Genomic DNA, 22,890 nt, shown 5'->3' with positions numbered 1-22,890 from the left:
GAATCATGTCTGTGAGTATAACAGAACTTATGTAGCAGGCAAAACCCCGAGGACAAACCATTCAGATTTGTTTGGTTTTTTGAGGTCACTGTCTTTTCAATATGTTTTCATTGGGAAACCAACCGCTTCCACTGGATGTCACCAGTCTTTAGAAATTGTTTGAGGTTTTTCCTTTGTGTAATGAAGAATTACGGCCATCTTGAATGAGAGTCACTTGAAGTGGACTGTTTGAAAGAGGCGCGTGACTAGAAAAGTAGCATCAGTTTGTTTTCTTTTTGTATTGAACACAGATCATCCCGTCTTCAATTTTATCGATTATTTACGTTTAAAAATACCTAAAGTTGTATTACAAAAGTAGTTTGAAATGTTTTGGAAAAGTTTACAGGTAACTTGAGATATTTTGTAGTGACGTTGGTCAAGTTGGAACCAGTGTTTTTCTGGATGAAAAGCGCCAAATAAATGGACATTTTGGATATATATGGACGGAATTAATCTAACAAAAGGAACATTTGTGATGTTTATGCGACATATTGGAGTGCCAACACAAGAAGATCGCAAACGTAAGGCATGATTTATATTTTATTTCTGTGTTTTGTGTTGCGCCTGCAGGGTTGAAATATGCTACTCTCTCATTGTTTACTGTTGTGCTCTCATCAGATAATAGCATTTACATTTACATTTAAGTCATTTAACAGACATCTTATGCTTTCGCCGAAAAGCCTTTTTGAAATCTGACATGTTGGCTGGATTCACAATGAGTGTAGCTTTAATTTTCTATCTTGCATGTGTGATTTAATGAAATTTAGATTTTTATAGTAATTTATTTTAATTTGGCGCTCTGCATTTTCCCTGGCTGTTGGCCAGGTGGGACGCAAGTGCATGCTCTTCAACCGATCGCTGCCCACATCTGCCCGCTCGTCCATCATCACTACTCTGGACGGTTCTGACTAAGAATATATGGAAAACTACAGCTAGGTGTCTGGCTAGACTGTAAACTCTCCTTCCAGACTCACATTAAGCATCTCCAATCCAAAATTAAATCTAGAATCAGCTTCCTATTTTGCAACAAAGCATCCTTCACTCATGCTGCCAAACATACCCTCGTAAAACTGACTATCCTACCGATCCTTGACTTGTCATTTACAAAATAGCCTCCAACACTCTACTCAGCAAATTGGATGCAGTCTATCACAGTGCCATCTGTTTTGTCACCAAAGCCCCATATACTACCCACCACTGCGACCTGTATGCTCTCGCTGGCTGGCACTCGCTTCATATTCGTCGCCAAACCCACTGGCTCCAGGTCATCTATAAGTCTTTGCTAGGTAAAGCCCCGCCTTATCTCAGCTCACTGGTCACCATAGCAGCACCCACCCGCAGCACACACTCCAGCAGTTATATTTCACTGGTCACCCCCAAAGCCAATTCCTCCTTTGGCCGCCTCTCCTTCCAGTTCTCTGCTGCCAATGACTGGAACGAACTGCAAAAATCACTGAAGCTGGAGACTCATATCTCCCTCACTAACTTTAAGCACCAGGTGTCAGAGCAGCTCACAGATCACTGCACCTGTACATAGCCCATCTGTAAATAGCCCATCCAACTACCTCATCCCCATACTGTTATTTATTTATTTTGCTCCTTTGCACCCCATCTCTACTTGCACATTCAGCTTCTGCACATCTATCACTCCAGTGTTTAATTGCTATATTGTAATTATTTCGCCACTATGGCCTATTTATTGCCTTATCTCCCTTATCCTACCTCATTTGCACACACTGTATATATACTTTTTCTATTGTATCATTGACTGTATGTTTGTTTATTCCATGTGTAACTCTGTGTTGTTTGTGTCGCTTTGCTTTACCTTGGCCAGGTCGCAGTTGTAAAGCACACACAGACAGACTCACCCGGGTTGCACTTGTGGTGGGGATCTTCAACAAACAAATGATAATCCTCAAACTGGAGTCCAGGGGACACTGTGAGAGAGACATCATACAATTCTTCATAAGGCTTATAGCTCTATATTGGTCACAGTCAATGCAGCCTACATGCAGTGTGAGATCCAGTACCTTCAGAGGCAGAACAGAAGGTAGTTTAGTGAGGAAGGTCTGGAACTGATTGCAGATGGTGATCCACAGGTTGCTGGGGGAGTCCATGGGCAGGGCCTCCATGAAGGTGGCGATGTTTTCCAGGCAATGCAGCATGGTGCCCCCGGCTGGTAGACTCCTCTTGTTGTTCAGACCCTGAGGACGATGGTATAAATGACAACAGGGTTACATAATACACATTTATTGCCATAGAGCCATTACCAACTGTTCCATTATCAATTGTTCAATAGTTTTAAAATGATATTCTAAAAGTGGTTTGGACTAGTGATGTTATGAGTCAAAGGAGTGAACTGATGTGGACTATCACAAGTGCTATTCCTTGAACATTGTAACAGTGTAAGATTGCTAAAGAGAAGACACCAAGTTAATAGAGAATAAGTGAATATGGTGAACAACCATGCAGAGGCATACTCTTCAGCAGCATTCTTAATTGGGTTTGTTATCACGCTATCCTAACAGCAGTGCTGTAGTGTCGTCAACTTTTACAAGAGCTCCACCTGCTGGACACATGACGAAAGTGGACATTTTGCTTGAGATTCAAGACATACACAAACACCCGCATAGTTCCATCAGCCGAGTGCTGAGCTTTAATCATTACACCAAGCAAGTAAAAGTCCCACCTCCAGCAGCTGGTTCAGCGCAGCCACAGAACTCAGTTCATTAAAATCAATCAGGGAAGAAGCCAATGTTCTCAGAAAACCTCCATCTGGAAATACACAGAAATTGACAGTAAAGATCAAACCATATCCCTCAGAATGCTGCTCTTAACAGGAGCCATATTGTGTTTTATATGTTTGTCTGAGTAGACCTTTGATGTTGCTCTGGAAGAGCTGAGGCAGGATGCCATTGGGGGCCAGCTGGTGGAACACACAGCGGAGGAACTGCTTAGCCACACCTGCTGCGTTGCCAGGGATCAGCATGCTACACCAACAGAGACATCAACATCAACTCACACACAGAGCGTCTGCACCTCATGTTGGCCCATTCTCTCATTTGTGTACAAGAATACAGCCAGCGTGAACTAGTCATCAGCATCCACAGTACACCTGAGTTTAACACATACCAAATAAGAATATATTCAGTATGTCTAGTTGTGATGTGTCATACCTCTCAGCTTGCCCAGAGAAATTAGCACTAGACGCCAGCCTGTAAGAAAAACATCTGAATTCAAGATCAGAGGCATGACAGAGTGTGCCAAAACTTTACTGAACAATTAGGCTTGTGTATGGGATGGGGGGTTGATGCAGGAGCTGCTGTAGTTGCCAGACCTGCCCACAGACTGCATGATGTCCAGCAGCAGTGGAGCGGCCTGGTCAGGGCTGAGGTGGATGAACATGGAGAGCACCACCACTGCCAGGCCCAGGGTCTCCTCATCATACTCCTCTAGCACCGCACCACAGTCACGACACCTGAGAGACCACACAGTATTAGTATTAATAACAACAAATTACCATTAATACATACAGTATCCACTGTCCAGAATGACACACCAGTCAGTGTTGATGGTTGGCGGTAGGTTCACTCACCTGTCAGTCATGGTGGTAGGCTGATCATCAATGAACTCCTCGGGGGCGGGCACAAACATGCTGACTGTACTGGGGGCAGATAGGAGGCTGGTCTTGGTGGGGCCTGTTTAGAGAGCAACACGAAAATCAGCACAGTCAAACAAAGTCATTACAGTATTTAAAAGGTGTTTTGATATTTACAAATCTGAAGGGGTGGACCAGAGGTAGCCAGTGACTGACCTGTCTCCCAGGTGCTGATGTTGTGAGGGGCGCTGGACTGGTGCTCCAACTGTCTCTTCATCAGCTGGCTAATGGTTAGAGCTCCCAACGAGCCCCGCTTCGCCTGACGGTACTGAGCTGGGGTGCGACACACACACATACAGAGGATTGAGTTGCCTGGTACTTTCCCTCTATCTCCACTTTCATTTCAATGACTGGTTTACTAAAACAAACTCATGAAAATGGGGAGTGGAAAACCCTCACAGAGGTAAAAAAAAATATTTAAAAAATGGAATGGCTTAGTTGCATATATTCAATATTTGATATATTGTCGGAATAGATATAATCCCTGATCTATTGATAAGAAAAACGAAAGAACCATGAAATAACTGCATTGGTGTCAAAAACATAACGCTGAGAAAGAACGACTGAAGAAAAACTATTTTACACATTGAAAAAAAGAAGGCCAAATGTTTGAAAGGTTTTGATGTTCTGGGTGTGATGACCACACCCTGTTTTATTGGTGAATTTAAACAGATGACAATGAGAAAGTATTTGGATCCTACTTGATACTGAAGAGTGGTTGCTTGTTTCTGGGATAGCAGCTGCGAGGGTGGTGGCTGAGGCGGATTGTCCAGGGTGGTGTGCGTGAGGGATGGGGCGCAATGGTGGCTGCTTCAGCTCTCAGCCACCTTATAACCTCACATGTGGACAACTGTTTAGAGCATGAGATGCTGCAGACACCCAACGCCAAAACAAATGTAGTGTAGAGCTACAAGTGGTTAACTACAAGTATAGAGCAAGTCCTAGTGCAACAGCAATCTAAAATGAATATTTTGTGAAGAAATTACAATTGGTTATTGATGCCCTATTTAGTAAAAAAACGAATTTGCCTTATCATTCTATGTTATTGCTTGTTCTTAGATGGACAGCTATTTATGGACATTGTGTTGCAGCAATTTGAAGATGTTGTATTGATATTTACTTATCGGCTTCTAGGACTTCACTTCACAGCATGTTTTGTTTTTCAGGTGTTTACCATGGGTAGGAATGGGAAACGGAAGAAACACGTACAAAGCCACACCACAGGACAGGAGACAGCAGTGGTGACCAGTTGACTGAAGATTTGAAGTAGCATGGATATCCAACTAGACAATTTAAAGTATGTTCATGTGGTTCGGCCCTTCTAAGCAGACACTTCCGTTACTATTCTAGAAAATGTGTTCTAGAAAGATCTTAAGAGATGTCGCCACTGAAACACACATCAAAAATACATATTGTGCATGAAATCAGCGTAGGTGAAGGATACAGCAGCCGTAGGTCCATACAGAGGGAGATCAGGGTGAGGGGAGAAAGAGAAGCTTCAGTCCAGAGGTCTCTCTTACCTGTCTCAGTGGGCTGCTCACCCAGCTTGTCCAGGGTGTTGAAGGAGATGTCCAGATACTCTCTCTGGATGGCGCTCACAGCTATCTTCCTCTGCTTGCGTTGCCGGGGAACTATCTGGATCTTAAACTCTGCCTCGTCATTGTCATCATCATCAGGTTTCAGGTCGCTGTCATCAAGGTCATCATCTTCATAATCTTCCTCTTCATCATTGTTCCCCTCCAGAGAGGTGAGGGGCTCGGCTGTGTCTTCAGGAATGTCCAGGAAGACTGTCCTACCAGAGGGACTGGTCCCCACACCCACCGCTGCCTTCAGGTCCTCAGGGTGCACAAAGTCATCCAGGGAGGTGTCAGGGACAGCAGGGGTCTTCCTCAGCAGGTCCCTCTTCTGTTGTAAACTGAGGGTCATGGGGCTCTCCAGGCCAGGGTGCTCCGGCTGGTCAGGCAGCTCCAGGGAGGTGGTGGGGGTTGCATAGCGTGGCCTCCTCTGTAAACGCTGTTGAGGGATTTCTTTTGCTGGGGAGTCTGTGGTCTTCTTGTCCATAGAGCAGTCCTCCATGCTCACTTGCACCACCCGAGACAGGTGCAGGGTGCTACTGCTGGCAGGGGAGGCAGCGGGCCTGGCAGGGGAGGCTGGGGGCCTGGCACTCCCATTCAGCCTGTTGCCCATCACTGTGTTGAGGTCAAATTCCTCGTCACTCTCCACGATCCTCAGTGGCGGCAGGGGCTCAAACACCAGGGAGTCGCTGTCGGACATGGAGAGGATGGAGTGTTTCTCTGGGATGGAAGTACAGTCAGAGGAGAGGTCAATGAGGTCCGGGTCCTCCTTCTCTGCTGATGAGCCCCCTGTAAGAGGGGAGTCCAGGTCGGCCTTGTCCTCAAACATCCCCATGCAGCTGAGACGCACCTCTGGGATGACAGGCCTGGAGCAGTCTGAGTGGCCCCCCCTGGATCCTCGACGGTCCTGGCGGTCGCTGCCCTCCGCACGGCCTGAGGAACCGTCTGACGAGCCCTTCCCATGGCCCCCCTTCTGCCTGGGGTGGGAGGTGGTGGAGGAGGGGGGTGCGGGGAGACCATGCTGCAGGTCACAGCGGTCAATGCAGGACTTGCGTCGGTGCTCGTCCAGGTTGTAGAGGATGGAGTCAGTGTTGGCAATGTCTAAGGACTTCTGCTTGTGCATGGCCTGAAGACGCTTCTTCCTGGTGCTCTCCTCCCTCACACAGTGCAGGATGCTGTCCTGTAGCGCACTGGCCTCGCGGTACTCAGACAGCTCAATTTCACCTGACACAGACGGAGAGAGGATCAAAAGATAGCTTATATCTGATTATAAAAATCAGTAAAAGCTAAATTCATATCAGCAAAAGCATTTAAGTTCAATGTCTTTCTTTTTTGGATAAAATAAGTCATCCTTTGAAACTATTTTTATACTTTTCTGTGCATTCAGCTCCACTGGCTGGTACTTGACAGACTTGCTGCCACCGATCCTCTTCAGACGGGCGAAGAAGGTCTGGGACTCCTTGTTGCCTGCTCCAGTTGGGGTGTCATGGACATCAGACTCATCAAATACACTGTCCTCCTCTGGAGAAAAAAAAACCCACACACATTATATCCAAAACTCTCAAGTCTTACTCCAGATTAATTTCAAGCCCAGTCCAGTAATGTAATCATCTTTCTGGTGCTACCTTTCTCTTTCTCGCTATAGCGGCTGATGTTGGAGTTGTCACTGTAGAGGGGTCCGGCAGTGGCATGGGGTCTACAGCTGTGGTACTGGGCATTCAGGGTGTTGATGGTGATGTGGATCAGGTGCAGAACCCCTTTACTCACATCCATGTCCCTGTAGGGGTACTGGGACCACACACAGGATCGGTAGGAGTGGAGTGTAGGAGAGTAGAAAGCAACACCAATATTAATAAATTAGCTGTTGTTCCCAGTAAAAATAATTCACAACCAGACTTAAGTGCCGGTAATCAATTATACACACACTGTATACAGTTTTCAATGTAAACACATTCACATAGTGGATAAAGTTTCATTATATTCCAAACATGGGTAGTGTGTACCTTGTAGAGGATGACCAGCAGGGCTTTGAGCCACATCTGTCTGATGTGTGGCTGCAGGGCCCAGAGAGAGCAGCGTGGGGGCTGCTGGAAGTAGTGTCTGAGCTGGGGGCATGTGCAGTACTTCAACACCTGGACCACCAGGGGGAGCAGCTGCTTCCCAAGCCCAATGTTGTAGTCCATCACCTGCAGGAGATATCACATCACGCTACGTTCTTCTTGAAGCTTGACAGATTTTCATAATCAGCAGCAGCAGGGGATTAAACTCTAAATGTATTCAAGGATAATCATTCAAACTATTTTTACAGCGTCAACTCGCCGTCATTCATAAGGTTACTTGATATTCTCTGACCTGTGCGATGCCAGCGATGAAAGCATTGAAGGAGGTTGAGGTCCTCATCTTTTGGGGTGCGATCATGAAGCAACCCTCCTGCTGGTCAAAGCCCAGCAGTAGATACAGGTGGCGCTTCACCGTGTTGAAGGCCTTGGCACTGCCAATGTCTGCCTCGGCACTGCTCTTGTCTTTGGCCATGAACTTCATCAGCACCATGATGAGCTGGTGCACCGTCTGGTGATCTATCCCAGCATCCTCTGGGAGCAGGTCCCTGATGACCGAGTCGTCCTCCGGTGAGGGGCTGTGGCCTAGGAGAGGGGCTGAAGCGTCGGGGTTAAAGGGTGGGAGGAAGCGTGCTGCAGACAGGGGAGCGGATGAAGTGGAGAGGGGCGGTGAAGCAGGTGAACAGAGAGGGAGATAGTACGACAGTCATCTCGTTTGGTCTACATTCAGCAGGGTGATTACATATATGGACACCACTAACATATTCATGGCATATGTCAAACGCAAACAGAAAATGTGAAAAGCTATCAAGATAGCAAGAGTAACAGTTCTCTCATTCCAACAGTATAATTAGTTTTTGCCTGAGACTAAAATAGAATGCACAATCTATGAACTCTGGATGAAAAGCAATGAATGTCAGTGAAGAGCAAACATTGTTTTTTCAAGTTTCCTGATGCCCATCAACTTTACCAATTGCCATAAGGTATTTATTTCTCCCACTATGATGTGATTATGCTGAAGGGAATGTTGATCTGGTTCAGTTGTAATAAGGTGAGTCAGATTTGGGTTGTTATTTACCTGGCAGGACTTTCTCTATCATATCTCCCAGAGTCGGGGCAGAGTGCTCTTGCCTCGTAAGTCTTAGAGCTAAAAACCATACATGAGAACACAATTTAGGAGAATGTTCTGGGGAAGTAGCAAAGGACACGTCTGAGCTTCCAGACAACCCTATACATCCCAATGTCTCACACCATTCACACAAAGTGATCCCAAGATGTATGTGGATCCTAAGACTAGTAATTCTATTAATAATTTAGCTTCCACTTGCTTACATGAAAAATAATGTGAAGCACTCAAGCTTAACAACCACACACAGTCTAAAGCCAACCCCTTCACCCAGAAACTCAGACAGCATCCTGTGCAGAGTCAATGAGGAAATCACAGATAAAACAGAACTCTTACATCCAGCAAGAGAACGAATCACAGAAAACAATTGAATAAAACAAACAGGAACACAGATACTGTTTGTAGGTGGACTAACAGAACAGAGAGATGAATGGATTAGGAGAGAAACAGTAGGAGCATGGGACAGACAAAAGCTGAGACCCACAGACTAGTAGCCTAACCAACCAATGGACACTCTACCAACTGGACACTTACGTAGACGGTTACACAGAGTCTCTGGGAGGGAGAAGGCCCTCTTGGACTCGGACGGGCCCTTGACGCTGTCACGGAGGGAACGCACACTCTTCTGGCGATTCCTGGCAAAGCGCGCCCGTCTGATTTTCCACATCGCTGCATCACTAAGGTTGGCCACGTTGGTGCGCACAGCTGTGATGGCTGACAGGGAGATGCAAGGAAGGAAAGATAAATAACATACACCACTGTGACTGTGCCTCATAACACACCTCAACTGGAACAGTTGTGTTCTTATTTCACAGGTTTATATTTCCCTACAGTACATGCTTTGTTTGTTGTGTTGAACATGTCATAGCACAACTTCTACTATGCAGACTATGTAACAGAGAGAATCCTCCAGCTGGGCGTACTGGTGGGGAAAGGGAACTCCTTGTTGCAGTCCAAGTGGAGCTGGGCCTCCAGGGAGAGCGTCTCGAAGCGGTTGACAAAGAACTCCCAGCTGAGGGCAGGGACCTCCTGCTTCAGGTGGTGCAGCATCAGCAGCTTGCTGAGGATGATGGGCCGGTCCCTCACCACTGTGTCGAACTGGAAGTCCAGGCACAGACACAAGCCCTAAAGGCACACACAGATACAGACACAGACACACACAGATACAGACAGAGACACAAGTGTTAGCACTGCACTTACATGTTTATGTGTTATTTGTCAATCCGGAATTATTTGCTGACATGATGCGAAGCAATTTATCCTCCGGGACAAAAAAAGACTCTATACACGTGTTCAATTGATATAAGGAAAGTGGTTGTATGGTAGTTGAATAAGAGTATTTATCTTGGCCTAGATAGAGCTCTGTTAGTCACCTGTAGTGCTGGGCTCTTGATGGTGTCCAGCAGCAGCCTGGCGCGTGTGGCCACAGCCGGGTTGACATCCTCCACAGAGGCCAGGAAGCAGCAGAAGGCATGGGCCAGGGAGTACTTCAGCAGGTGATTTTTCGTCACAGAACCAATGTCTAGGAACCGACAGAGCACTGCTACCTTCTCCACTGGGAGTTACCATGACAACACAGACAGAGCATAAGACAGTATCTCAGCGCCATGACACATAGAGGTAGATAGAACACTAAGTAAAAGGTATAATGAGAACACCACGTTCTACAATCTAATCTGATTTTTTTCTCTTGTAAACCTTACTTTTCAGTAAACATGTCATCTCTAAGAATAATGCCATTTTGTAAAAAATGAATTAATTAAGGTGTAGATCAGCTTTAATATTGGAGATAGATTGTAGCTTATATCAATGTAATTGTCTGCATCATTTCCAATCCCCCATAAAAATAACACCATTTTGTCAATTCCGGATCTCTATGGCAAGACGCATCATTCGCCCAAGTTTCTCAAAATTGGGCCAGTGATGTATGAGATATCACGTGTGATGAAAGAACGTACGGATGGAGATCCACAGTATCCTCCCCGATTTCATTATGGGGGGAAATAATAAATCAAGCAAATGTCTGGTCTATTCATTATTTTCATTGCAAAGGATAGTCTTAAAATAAGCATCACTCTAATGCTGATGGGCAATGTACAGTGTCTGTCACTAGATGGCACTGTGGAGGAGGCGAGCCAGCATTATCCTAGCCAGATTGCCTGTGGGCAGAGAGGAAGAGGCAAAGTCAGAGGGCTGCAGTCCAAACACTTAAAAGATACACCCTCATTCACTTACCCTCGCCTTATGCCCTTGGGGGAATCCCCGTCGCCATCTTGATGGGCGGTCTAAATGATTCGCCAAGCAAGGTTAGTTTGCAACGTAAGCCCCTCAGCCCTCATTTTTAGTCGGCTTTGCGAATGTACAATTATGTTACCTCCGGGGCCTGACACTCCCCACAATTCACTTCGAGACGATTGTACATACGCTAAGAAAAGTCTGCAAAAACTTAACATCAATGGAGGAGTCAACATACAAGTGTAAGTAAAAACGAATGCAAATAAGTTAAATTGTGCTACTAATGCACATGACGGCACAAACACGTCTCGTAAAAAGTAAACATGTTGCTGTTTGGTTATCTTTTGGAAATTGTAGTAATAAAACATGCAAGTGTATACAAGTCAGACGTCATGATACGTCATCAAAAGTGTCCAACTAATTTGACGGCTGAGGGGATACGTGTGTCTTTTCAGTGTTAGGACCGTAGGCCTGGAATCAGGGGCTAGACGTACAGTTGAAGTCGGAAGTTTACATGCACTTAGGTTGGAGTCATTAAAACTCGTTTTTTCAACCACTCCACAAATTTCTTGTTTAACAAACTATAGTTTTGGCAAGTTGGTTAGGACATCTACTTTATGCATGACACAAGTCATTTTACCAAGAATTGTTTACAGACAATTTATTTCACTTATAATTCACTGCATCACAAATCCAGTGGGTCAGAAGTGTACATACACTAAGTTGACTGTGCCTTTAAACAGCTTGGAAAATTCCAGAAAATTATGTCATGGCTTTAGAAGCTTCTGATAGGCTAAATTATATAATTTGAGACGTACTTGACTACTCAGACCTAATAACTGAGGATAGCTTCATATTATTTTTAGATTTTTATAAAGCATTTGACACAGTAGAGCATCAGTTTCTCTTCCACTCCCTTGAGAGACTTGGCTTTGGGGATTTTTTCTGTAAGGCTATTAAGACTCTCTATGCAAATGGTAACAGCTCTATCAAATTGAAATATGGCACCTCACCTAGATTTGAGTTAAAGAGAGGAATTAGGCAAGGTTGTCCTATCTCTCCGTACCTGTTTTTATTAATCACCCAACTTCTTGCAAATTCTTTAAATAATAGTCCTGTACAAGGTATTTCCATAGCTGGTAAAGAAATTATTATAAGCCAGCTGGCTGACGATACTACACTTTTTCTGAAAGACGCTAACCAAATTCCCATATCGATCAATGTGATACAATCCTTTTCCAAAGCGTCTGGTCTATATCTTAACATTAAGAAATGTGAACTCATGGCTGTCAAAGATTGTGTGACACCTTCATATTATGGTATTCCAGTAAAAGAATAACTTACATATTTAGGCATAACCATTACAAAGGATCAGAAGTCTAGAGGCTTACTAAATTTTAACCCTCTTATTAAAAAAAACCAGAATAAACTAAATCAATGGCTACAGAGGGACTTATCTTTAAAAGGTAGAGTCCTAATAACCAAGGCTGAAGGTATCTCTAGACTAACATATGGTGCTCTATCTTTATATCTTGACTGTAAAATAAGCAAGGAGATAGACCAGATGCTTTTCAACTTTCTTTGGAGAAACCGTACCCATTACATTAGGAAAACTGTTGTAATGAACACTTATGAGAATGGTGGACTGAATTTTCTGGATTTTACTACTTTAAATAATACTTTCAAGATCAATTGGATAAATCAATTCCTAAGAAGACCCACTTCTATCTGGAATTGTATTCCTCATCATGTCTTCTCTACTTTTGGTGGCCTTAACTTCATGTTGTTTTGCAATTATAATATTGACAAAGTTCCAGTGAAACTTTCTGCTTTTCATCGGCAGGTTTTCTTGTCATGGTCCTTAATTTATAAACACAATTTTTCTCCACACAGATATTATATATGGAATAATCGGGATATATTGTATAAAAATACCTCTCTGTTTTTAGAATATTGGTTCTGAAATAATATCCTATTGGTGAGCCAACTGGTAAATGCAGAGGGTTTTTTACTCAGTTATAAAGAATTCTTATCACTTTACAATGTCCCTGTAACACCTAAAGATTTTGCAATCGTTTTAGATGCCATTCCCTCAGGTGTTGCTATGTTATTCAGGAACATGTCAAGACCTGACCCTCAGAACCTACCTTCTATTGACCCTGTTGACTCATCAGTAGGAAAGATTTGTTTCTCTTTTGGTCCATTCAACAACAGAGCGATACGATCTTTGTTTCAGCAGGATGTTGTATCTATACCTTATGTCATGCCTTATTGGAATGGATTTATTGATAATATCTGTTGGAAAAAAGTTTGGATGTTGCCACAAACATACATACTTGTTAACAAAATTAAGGAAGTTTCCTTTAAAATTATTCATAAATATTATCCTGCCAACCACTATATGAAGAAGTTTAAGGAAAACATCAACTCAAATTGCTCCTTTTGTAATGACCACCCAGAAACAGTTTTGCATCTTTTTTGGCATTGTATGCATGTAAGAAAACTGTGGCAAGACATCAGTAGGTTTATAATTGAACACATTTATGAAGATTTGACACTATTGTGGAGAGATGTACTGTTTGGATTCTTTACATACAATAGAAATAAGCGGAATCATTTTTATGTAATTAATTTCATTATTCTTTTGGCCAAATTTCATATGCACAAATGTAAATTTACAAACAGAAAACCACATTTTCGTACCCTACAAAAAGAAATTGAACTGTATTTTAAGACGGTTAAATGCTCTACTAACAAAAAAGCTGTTAGAATTGTAAGTATATGCATGTCCCTTAAGGTCCTTGTGTAATTGTAATGTGATATTGTACCCCCTAGCTCGATTGTCCATTGTTTGTAATCTATGTATGCTTGTGTTCCCTCATGTGCTTTATGTATTGATTTGTTGTTAATAAAAAAAATATATATTTTTTTTAAATTAAAAAAAAAAAAAATTAATATAATTTGAGTCCATTGGAGGTGTACCTGTGGATGTATTTCAAGGCCTACCTTCAAACTCAGTGTCTCTTTGCTTGACATCATGGGAAAATCAAAAGAAATCAGCCAAGACCTCAGAAAAAAAATTGTAGACCTCCACAAGTCTGGTTCATCCTTGGGAGCAATTTCCAAACTCCTGAAGGTACCACGTTCATCTGTACAAACTATAGTACGCAAGTATAAACACCATGGGACCACACAGCCGTCATACCGCTCAGGAAGGAGACGCGTTCTGTCTCCTAGAGATGAACGTACTTTGGTGCGAGAAGTGCAAATCAATCCCAGAACAACAGCAAAGGACCTTGTGAAGATGCTGGAGGAAGCAGGTACAAAAGTATCTATATCCACAGTAAGTCCTATATCGACATCGATATCGATATCGCTCACCAAAGAAGAAGCCACTGCTCCAAAAACACCATAAAAAAACTGACTACGGTTTGCAACTGCACATGGGGACAAAGATCATACTTTTTGGAGAAATGTCCTCTGGAGGCTTGCAAGCCGAAGAACACCATCATCCCAACCATGAAGCACGGGGGTGGCAGCATCATGTTGTGGGGGTGCTTTGCTGCAGGAGGGACTGGCACACTTCACAAAATAGATGGCATCATGATTACGGAAAATTATGTGGATATATTGAAGCAACATCTCAAGACATCAGTCAGAAAGTTAAAGCTTGGTGGCAAATTGGTCTTCCAAATGGACAATGACCCCAAGCATACTTTCAAAGTTGTGGAAAAATGGCTTAAGGACAACAAAGTCAAGGTATTGGAGTGGCCATCACAATGCCCTGACCTCAATCCTATAGAACATTTGTGGGCAGAACTGAAAAAGCATGTGCGAGCAAGGAGGCCTACAAACCTGACTCAGTTACACCAGCTCTGTCAGGAGGAATGGGACAAAATTCCCCCAATTTATTGTGGGAAGCTTGTGGAAGGCTACCCTAAATGTTTGACCCAAGTTAAACAATTTAAAGGCAATGCTACCAAATACTAATTGAGTGCATGTAAACTTCTGACCCACTGGGAATGTGATGAAAGAAATAAAAGCTGAAATAAATCATTCTCTACTATTATTCTGACATTTCACATTCTTAAAATAAAGTGGTGATTCTAACTGACCTAAAACAGAGATTTTTTACTCTGATTAAATGTCCGGAATTGTGAAACACTGAGTTTAAATGTATTTCGCTAAGTTGTATATCATAGTAAATATATATCTGGGACACTTCACAATTAGTATGATATGTTACGTTTCGTATGTTATGTAATTCAGTTATGGATGTCCATTATACATTTTGTATGTTAAGTTCCGAATGACAAGTTCTATGATATTTACCAAACGCATGATACAGTATGTTACAAATTCCAATTTGTTGTGGCTAACGTTAGCTAGGCTTGGGATTAGGTTTAGGAGATAAGTTTAGGGTTAAGGTTACGGTTAGGAGTTAGATTAAAGGGTTAAGGTTGGGGTTACGGTTAGCTAACATGCTAAGTGGTTGCAAAATAACTAAAAAGTAATAAATAGTTGCAAAGTTGCTAATTAGCTAAAGATGTCCGTGATGAGATTTGAATGTGTGACCTTTGGGTTACTAAATGTTTGTGTTATACGCCCACACACTGGAAATTGGTTAACCCCAAAATGTAATGGCTTATTTTCTACGTGTGGCTTATTTTATGGAATAGAAGCTTCATAATGATTAGGTTGTTACAAGTGTAGGACAGATAGGCCTCGGGACATCCCGGCAACTGGGAGAAAACAATACATTATATCGGCGTTGTGCCTGGTTTCCACTAGATACCACAGCCACAAAGTCATAAACCCCACCTATTTCTACCATTTATTTGATTAAAATGGGATTTTATACCTAACCTTAACCACACTGCGAACCTTATGTCTAACCCTAACCTTAAATTAGGACCAAAAAGCAAATGCTTGTTTTCATGAAATCTTACGATATAGCCAATTTTGCCATAGTGGCTGCGGTAACTAGTGGAAACCATGTGCCTGTTGTTCACACGCGTATCGGCCATCTCATTTACTAGAATGGTCCCACCTGATCCTGCCTCCTGACTGCCTTCCATTTTTTGATGACATTTCTTTTCATTGTTAGAGTGGCCACTAGAGTACCTGGTCAATATAATGGATAATCTATGATGTGGGTCATAGTACTGCTTTGGCACCCAACTGGTGTCTTTTTTTGTTGTTGATTTACACAGAAAAGTAAATTACCATACGTTTCAGTACAGATAATATGGGGCCAAAATTAGATCATTTGAATTCATGATCATCATTATCCTATAATGATCTGTACTCATGACACATCATTTCCCTTAGCAATTGTTCTTGTTATTTCTCAATGTTCCTTTGCTTATGTAATCAATATCTACTTCTAATGATGTTTATGGTCAGAGTATGTTCAATTAAATGTGAATGTAGCATACTGATATTATTATATTATATACTAATTGGTGCTCTGTGACAATGCCACAATAAAACATTTGGATCTAACTTAAAATATATACAGTACCAGTCAAAAGTTTGGACACACCTACTCATTCAAGAGTTTCTTTATTTATACTATTTTCTACATTGTAGAATAATAGTGAAGACATCAAAACTATGAAATAACACATATGGAATCATGTAGTAACAAAAAAAGTGTTAAACAAAATATTTCTTTGCCTTGCACACTCTTGGCATTCTCTCAACCAGCGAAACGTAACAGTCTTGAAGCAGTTCCCACATATGCTGAGCACTTGTTGGCTGCTTTTCCTTCACTCTGCGGTCCAACTCATCCTAAACCCTCAATTGGGTTGAGGTTGGGTGATTGCGGAGGCCAGGACATCTGATGCAGAACTCCATCACTCTCCTTCTTGGTCAAATTGCCCTTACACAGCTTGGATGTGTATTTTGGGTCATTGTCCTGTTGAGAACAAATGATAGTCCCACTAAGCACAACCAGATGGGTTGGGGTACCGCTGTAGAATGCTGTGGTAACAATTGGTCTTCCTTTCCTGTGGCGGTCCTCATGAGAGCCAGCTTCATCATAGCTCTTGATGGTTTTTGCGACTGTACTTGAAGAAACTTTCAAAGTTCTTGACATTTTCTGGATTGACTGACCTTCATGTCTTAAAGTAATGATGGACTGTTGTTTCTCTTTGCTTATTTGAGCTGTTCTTGCTATAATATGGACTTGGTCTTTTACCAAATAGGGCTATCTTCTGTATACCACCCATACCTTGTCACAACACAACTGATTGGCTCAAATGCATTAAGAAGGAAAGAAATTAATAACTTTTAACAAGGCACACCTTTTAATTTAAATGTATTCCAGGTGACTACCTCATTAAGCTGGTTGAGAGAATGCCAAGAGTGTGCAAAGATGTCATCAAGGCAAAGGGTGGCTACTCTAAAAAATCCCCAATTTTTTTTATATATATATATATATATATATTTTTTTACCCCTTTTTCTCCTCAATTTCGTGGTATCCAATTGTTTAGTAGCTACTATCTTGTCTCATCACTACAACTCCTGTACGGGCTCGGGTGAAACGAAGGTTGAAAGTCATGCGTCCTCCGATACACAACCCAACCAAGCCGCACTGCTTCTTAACACAGTGCGCATCCAATCCGGAAGCCAGCCGCACCAATGTGTCGGAGGAAACACCGTACACCTGGCAACCTTGGTTAGCGCGCACTGCGCCCGGCCCGCCACAGGAGTCGCTGGTGCACGATGAGACAAGGATATCCCTACTGGCCAAACCCTCCCTAACCCGGACGACACTAGGCCAATTGTGTGTCGCCCCATGGACGGTCACGGCCGGTTACGACAGAGCCTGGGCGCGAACCCAGAGTCTCTGGTGGCACAGCTGGCGCTGCAATACAGTCACTGCGCCATCCGGGAGGCCTTCAAATCAAATTGAACAATTCTTTGGTTACTACATGATTCCATATGTGTTATTTCATAGTTTTGATGTCTTCACTATTATTCTACAATGTAGAAAATAGTAAAAATAAAGAAAACCCCTTGAATGAGCAGCTGTGTCCAAACCTTTGACTGCTACTGTACGTAAACACACACACACAGAGACACACACACATACAGTGAAGCCTCCTATATCATTCACCTGCTTCAAAGCGTATCTTCCAGTCCTTGCTGTTGAAATTGCTGTCCACCAGGTTCCAGAAGATGTCTGCTCCATGGGAGAGGGAGAGGGCATGCAGGAGCTGGGGCACGGCCAGGGAGGCCAGCTGGCAGAACTCAGACTTCAGCATGGTCCACAGTCTAGAACATACAGGTATCACATTAGACGCACACACATCTGGCTGCTCTTCACATGTCTTTCATTAAGATGATGATCGACAATTTCAGTTGCTACATGTAGCTACATCTCATGGCTCAAGTCATGTTTAAAGAAAGTACTAGCAAAGATATCTGTAGAAAACCAACAAGCTATGTGTGAAACTGCAGGAGGGGCCCCATGCGGTGATGGTGACTGTGATGACCTGGGAATAAGCATCTTTTCCTGGATGTAGGCCAGGAACTGGGGGTGGTCCTTACGGGCCAGGTACAGACACTCTCCGTGGAGACACAGGATCTTCAGACAGTTCAGCATGTTGAACAGGATATTAGGCTCCTCAAACTTGGACATTTCCTACATTGATGAACAGAAGGTAGAGTTCATTTCCTCACTCAATCTTTTCTAATGAGGGGATTATTTTCTTTGATTACGCATCAGTTTATATCTGTACATTACAAGATACTTTAACACTTAGATACAGGTGGACTAGCAGGTACCTGCAGAATGGTGTATATTAGCTTGAGAGACACAGGGAGCTGCTGGTAGGAAAACGTCTTGTCGGGATTATTCTTCATTGCTGTAGAACAGAAAGCTTTGATATAAAACAAAGCCTAACACTGCCTAGCAAAGGAGAAACTATGCAGTGTTTCCTTTTCATGTTGCACACTGCCTCTGAACTGTTACAGAGAAGTGTTCATTTCATATTTTTCACATTCGTTGGCTTCAGGTCAAACGATACATTTGGGATTACATTTTTATAATAATGAGGTGTTTGCACCGACACAACTGAGCATTGTTCTGCTTGTGTTTCGTCAGATCTATATCCATGCATTGAGACATTCTGTGCTCATTTTAAAACCCTTCCAACCCAAGCCTTAGGTCACCATGGATACATACATGGGTTGTCAGGAGAGTCACTTTGATTGGTAGGGTTGTCAGTGTGTGTGCTGGTAGGGTGGTCCCCTTCCTCTGTCCCTCCCTTTGTCCCTTTTTCAGGTCCAAACACTTGAGGCAACAGCAATGTGTCCTCCAAGCCATCTGTTGGCTCCTATAGGGAAGACACAATCATGTCTATTGACAACCAAATGCAGTAAGAATTACCAACCACTGAAAAACAATTGGGACGCTTCAGGACATCCTTCATGTTGTTTTTACAGGAGTGTGTGTGCATGTGTGTCTCACCACCAGATGTATCTCCTCCCTGGGGGTGAGTCTTTCCAGGAGCTCACAGCCCAGCTGGTAGCATAAGATGCTAGACTGGCATAGGCTGCACTCCAGGGCCTTCTCATCCTTCTGACAGGTGTGGGAGCCCCCCCACGGGGCCTGGAAGACGTTGTTGATGATGCCCACGATGTCTTTCCCCAGGCTGCTTTCCAGAACCAGAATCACGCCGTCATCCTGGAGCTCCATCTGGACAAGGAACCAACACAACAGGTTGAACAGGAGAACCCAATAGAAAGTGGGACGGAATTCAACTTGGTGGCTGTGACATATTCAATGAGGCATTGTAAAATGCAGCAAACAGTACTGTATAACTGAACCCATGTCTGGAATGTGCCTTCCGAGCTTCAAAATAATACATTATTATACAGCACACACTTCCTTGCTCACATGCAAACAAACACACCCATTCAGCACACAAACAAAAGGCACATTCATGCTCAAAGATTTGGCCACCTGTTTGAGGATGAGGTCAAACATGAGGATGAAGCAGCTCAGGTTCATGTCATCATCGTCACAGTCCAGGTCCAGGGCACAGTGTCCTGTAGCATGGCCTAGGTTCTTAAAGGGACTGCAGTGCAGGGGGCTCCGGAATGGGCTTCGGAACGGACTGGGGAATGGGCTCAGGGTGTTGTGCTGCCCAAGACGGCCTGGTTCTGAAACCACGCTTTCCTAGGAACATCACGCACCCACACACACACAAACGTGTAATTGTTTCATATTTGTACTATCCTTAGAATTACCCTCCAAGTTATCAAGGTGTGTTCAAGTGTAGAAATATACTGCAAATATACTGTCGATAGATGAGCCGAAGGCTTTAACTTTCAATGATAAATCTGAATGATGGTAAAACTCAATTAAGCCCCTTAAACAGGACTATATTTAGACTTCAGCAGTTACCATGACAACGCACGGGCCGTGGATGGTTGACAATAGAGGGTAGCTAGATAACAATAATTTTCCTATTGTGGATGTAAACTGTATCTGTCCTGAGCTCATTTGTTCTTCTGTTACTGTTCATTGATAGAAAGGAAATATCTGAGCGATAAGAGCTTTTTTCTTTGGCATTGAGGTTGTTTTGCATGGGAGTTGATGACATAGTATGACATCTCACCCTCCGAGCCTCAGTATTTTCCCCAGTTAGATTTGAGACGTGAGCCTTCCTCTGATTGGCCAGTTCCTTCACAGAGTTCACCCCATCAGAGAACATCCCAACCAACAGCTGCAGAGGCACCACAATGTCCAGCTCTGACAACACCTGGGTCCATCCAGACACATACAAACAAACACACCAACAGTTACACACACACATACACACACACACAAAGATGCAGACCAAACTCATACGCACCCACAAGACACATTAATGACAAAAACAGGTTTACACACGCACATATGAAACACACAAACAAACAGATGTTAAGAGAGGCAAAAGACACTAGAATGTAGTACACATACTCCTGTAGTGCTGCTTTGAGTGTGACCTATATAGTCAGATTGAATTACTTTGGTGTCTGTAATCACAGTCATGACAGAAAACGTGAAAATCCATCCACGTATAAATAGGACAGCAGGCTGTGAGTGCATATGGAATCAAAAGCAAAATCCCTCCTCTCTCCCCCTCAGAACTCTGGTCTCATGCTAGCCGTGTGACCCAGTTCGATATTCAGTAAAGCCCCTGCCCAGGCACTCACACATCATGACAACCTGTCCATTTCACACATGAAATTAACCACTCAATATGAAATGGACACTCGTAAAAAGCCACAGGCCTTATACTCACATGCAGCCAGAGCAGAGCCTGCTCCTGCACAGAGGCTGGGTAGCCTGAGAACCTGCAGCTAATGAACCCAAACATCTCCTCCATGGAGAAGGGCAGAGGGCACAGCTCAATGTCAAACATCTTGCTGCAGGGAGAACAGAGGGGAGAGGTGGGGAAATGCTTTTAGAGCTGAGGCTTAGTATTGCGTCTCTCTCAGGTGTAACAATGGAAACTAAGCAAGTCTGTTTTCACTGTCTACCCATGACTGTGTGTTTCACATAGTCACATTACATTTCACATAGCATTCAAACTTTCTCATGAGAGAGAAAATTATTTCTGCGTCAACAGTAACCATAGGAACCCATTGACGTAGAGGAGGTAGTACAGTGAACTGGGCGACTTGGAGGAAGTTCAGTATACAGTACCTGAGCACCTCTCTGAACTCCTTGAGCTGCTGGTCAGGCACCTCAGTGCGGATGGCCTCCAGCCATTCTGGCATGAAGCACTCCCACAGCGGCTGGCTGATCACGTTGTAGGGGATCAGGCTCAGGATCCTGTTCAGCCCCTCTTTCAGCTGGGTCACCGTGTTGCAAGACTTATCCCAGTAACCCCCCACCTGGGGATATGGGTGCATAGACACATACACAGTTCAGGTATAACCATGGAGGGTATTCACCAAGGAACACAACCATCACTTGCTGTCCCTACAATGTGCATTGCCTCTAGAAAAACAGTCCTAACCTCATACTATCCTACACCCACCATTACACCCTACAACCCCTCACGATCACCCCCTGAAGCTCAACCACCTTAACCCTCCAACACCTCTCCTCCTCCACCCCTCCCCCGCTCCTCCTCACTCTGGCAAACTCCACAGGCTTGGGCAGCAGGCACATCACCATGACATCGAATCGCACGTCACACACGGTCTTCAGCCACTTGGTGACAAACTGTGGCTTGAGCTTCTCCACCAGGGAGCCCACCTCATCGTCCATCATGTAGGCTGTGGAGTGGAACCACTGGAACACCATGCTCACCAGCCGCGCCAGGCTCTCTGTGGGCGTGTTCTCACTGGGGGTGCACAGGCTCACCTACAGGGATGGGGGCAAGGATGTAGGGTATCATGGTCAATCAGGGGCTTCCAAGATTGGAGAGAGATACGGTTAAAGCATATAATGTTGCACTATGAAGAGAGTACAGCCCGGGCTGGTAATAAGAGCCCAGACAGGTGTGTCAACATCCTAATCTCACTACTGCGATAGTGAGTGATAGACCAGCGAGCCACGCACCAGGAACCAGATGCCAAACTGACTGAGGAGCCTCTGGTCGTGCTGGTCGTCCTCTTTGTTATCGAAGTCGATGTTGTCAAGGGAGTGGTGAGAGGCAGACAGGCCCATCTGACGACGCCTGTTCAGCTCAAACTCACGCAGCTCCGCGTGGATCTCTGCCTCTTTCAGTAGGCTGATGTTGATAGATGGATAGATGGAGAGAGGGGGAATCAAGAATGAGACAGACAGAAAGACAGAGAAAGATAGATGGATAGTGATAGAGAGGTAGATAACTGGTTTAAATCAGTGCAATTGTGAAGCATACGGTTATTTGCCTGTGTTGTCTGTGATGCTCACCTGATAACAGCCTCCACAGTGCACACCAACTCCTCTGCCCCACACTCGCGGGTGTTGATGGGAGGGGGAGAGGTTTGGTAGAGATGGGTCTCCGCCGCAGCCCCCGTCTCGCTGCTGTGGTGGTTGACATGGCAACGCTTGCAGTAGCGGACAGGCCGGTTGCCATGGCGCCCACAGCAGCCAGCTGAGAAGCAGGTGACAACCGCCCTCCTGACATGAGAGCTACAGTTCTACAAGACAGAGAGGGGACAATGAGAGGACAACTCCTCGTATCATTTTAATATAAAAATGTTAA

General features: G+C 43.9%; 1 protein-coding gene across 1 annotated transcript in view; it reads right to left on the bottom strand.

The window, feature by feature from the left end:
- The window catches only part of LOC115146185 (protein unc-79 homolog), a 50,110-nt gene that overhangs the window by 8,309 nt on the left and 18,911 nt on the right, over positions 1–22,890 (bottom strand). The window contains exons 12-41 of the mRNA XM_029688102.2: positions 22,596–22,825; positions 22,260–22,431; positions 21,831–22,061; positions 21,396–21,586; positions 20,992–21,115; positions 20,323–20,466; positions 19,665–19,880; positions 19,170–19,397; positions 18,885–19,035; positions 18,485–18,564; positions 18,193–18,341; positions 17,814–17,971; positions 9,828–10,009; positions 9,378–9,579; positions 8,989–9,168; positions 8,407–8,475; positions 7,624–7,961; positions 7,275–7,457; positions 6,897–7,059; positions 6,643–6,792; positions 5,218–6,495; positions 4,399–4,515; positions 3,854–3,970; positions 3,635–3,737; positions 3,377–3,517; positions 3,216–3,254; positions 2,917–3,029; positions 2,729–2,814; positions 2,070–2,243; positions 1,908–1,976 (exon numbers count right to left, since the gene is read on the bottom strand). Coding sequence (XP_029543962.2) covers positions 1,908–1,976; positions 2,070–2,243; positions 2,729–2,814; positions 2,917–3,029; positions 3,216–3,254; positions 3,377–3,517; positions 3,635–3,737; positions 3,854–3,970; positions 4,399–4,515; positions 5,218–6,495; positions 6,643–6,792; positions 6,897–7,059; positions 7,275–7,457; positions 7,624–7,961; positions 8,407–8,475; positions 8,989–9,168; positions 9,378–9,579; positions 9,828–10,009; positions 17,814–17,971; positions 18,193–18,341; positions 18,485–18,564; positions 18,885–19,035; positions 19,170–19,397; positions 19,665–19,880; positions 20,323–20,466; positions 20,992–21,115; positions 21,396–21,586; positions 21,831–22,061; positions 22,260–22,431; positions 22,596–22,825 — 5,778 coding nt within the window. The remainder of the gene's footprint in view (positions 1–1,907; positions 1,977–2,069; positions 2,244–2,728; positions 2,815–2,916; positions 3,030–3,215; positions 3,255–3,376; positions 3,518–3,634; positions 3,738–3,853; positions 3,971–4,398; positions 4,516–5,217; positions 6,496–6,642; positions 6,793–6,896; positions 7,060–7,274; positions 7,458–7,623; positions 7,962–8,406; positions 8,476–8,988; positions 9,169–9,377; positions 9,580–9,827; positions 10,010–17,813; positions 17,972–18,192; positions 18,342–18,484; positions 18,565–18,884; positions 19,036–19,169; positions 19,398–19,664; positions 19,881–20,322; positions 20,467–20,991; positions 21,116–21,395; positions 21,587–21,830; positions 22,062–22,259; positions 22,432–22,595; positions 22,826–22,890) is intronic.

This window comes from Oncorhynchus nerka, linkage group LG18, assembly GCF_034236695.1.
Source record: "Oncorhynchus nerka isolate Pitt River linkage group LG18, Oner_Uvic_2.0, whole genome shotgun sequence".
In the NCBI taxonomy this organism is placed as follows: domain Eukaryota; kingdom Metazoa; phylum Chordata; class Actinopteri; order Salmoniformes; family Salmonidae; genus Oncorhynchus; species Oncorhynchus nerka.
The sequence above is the reverse complement of the archived record's forward strand: the minus strand, read 5'-3'. Positions and strand labels throughout refer to the sequence as shown.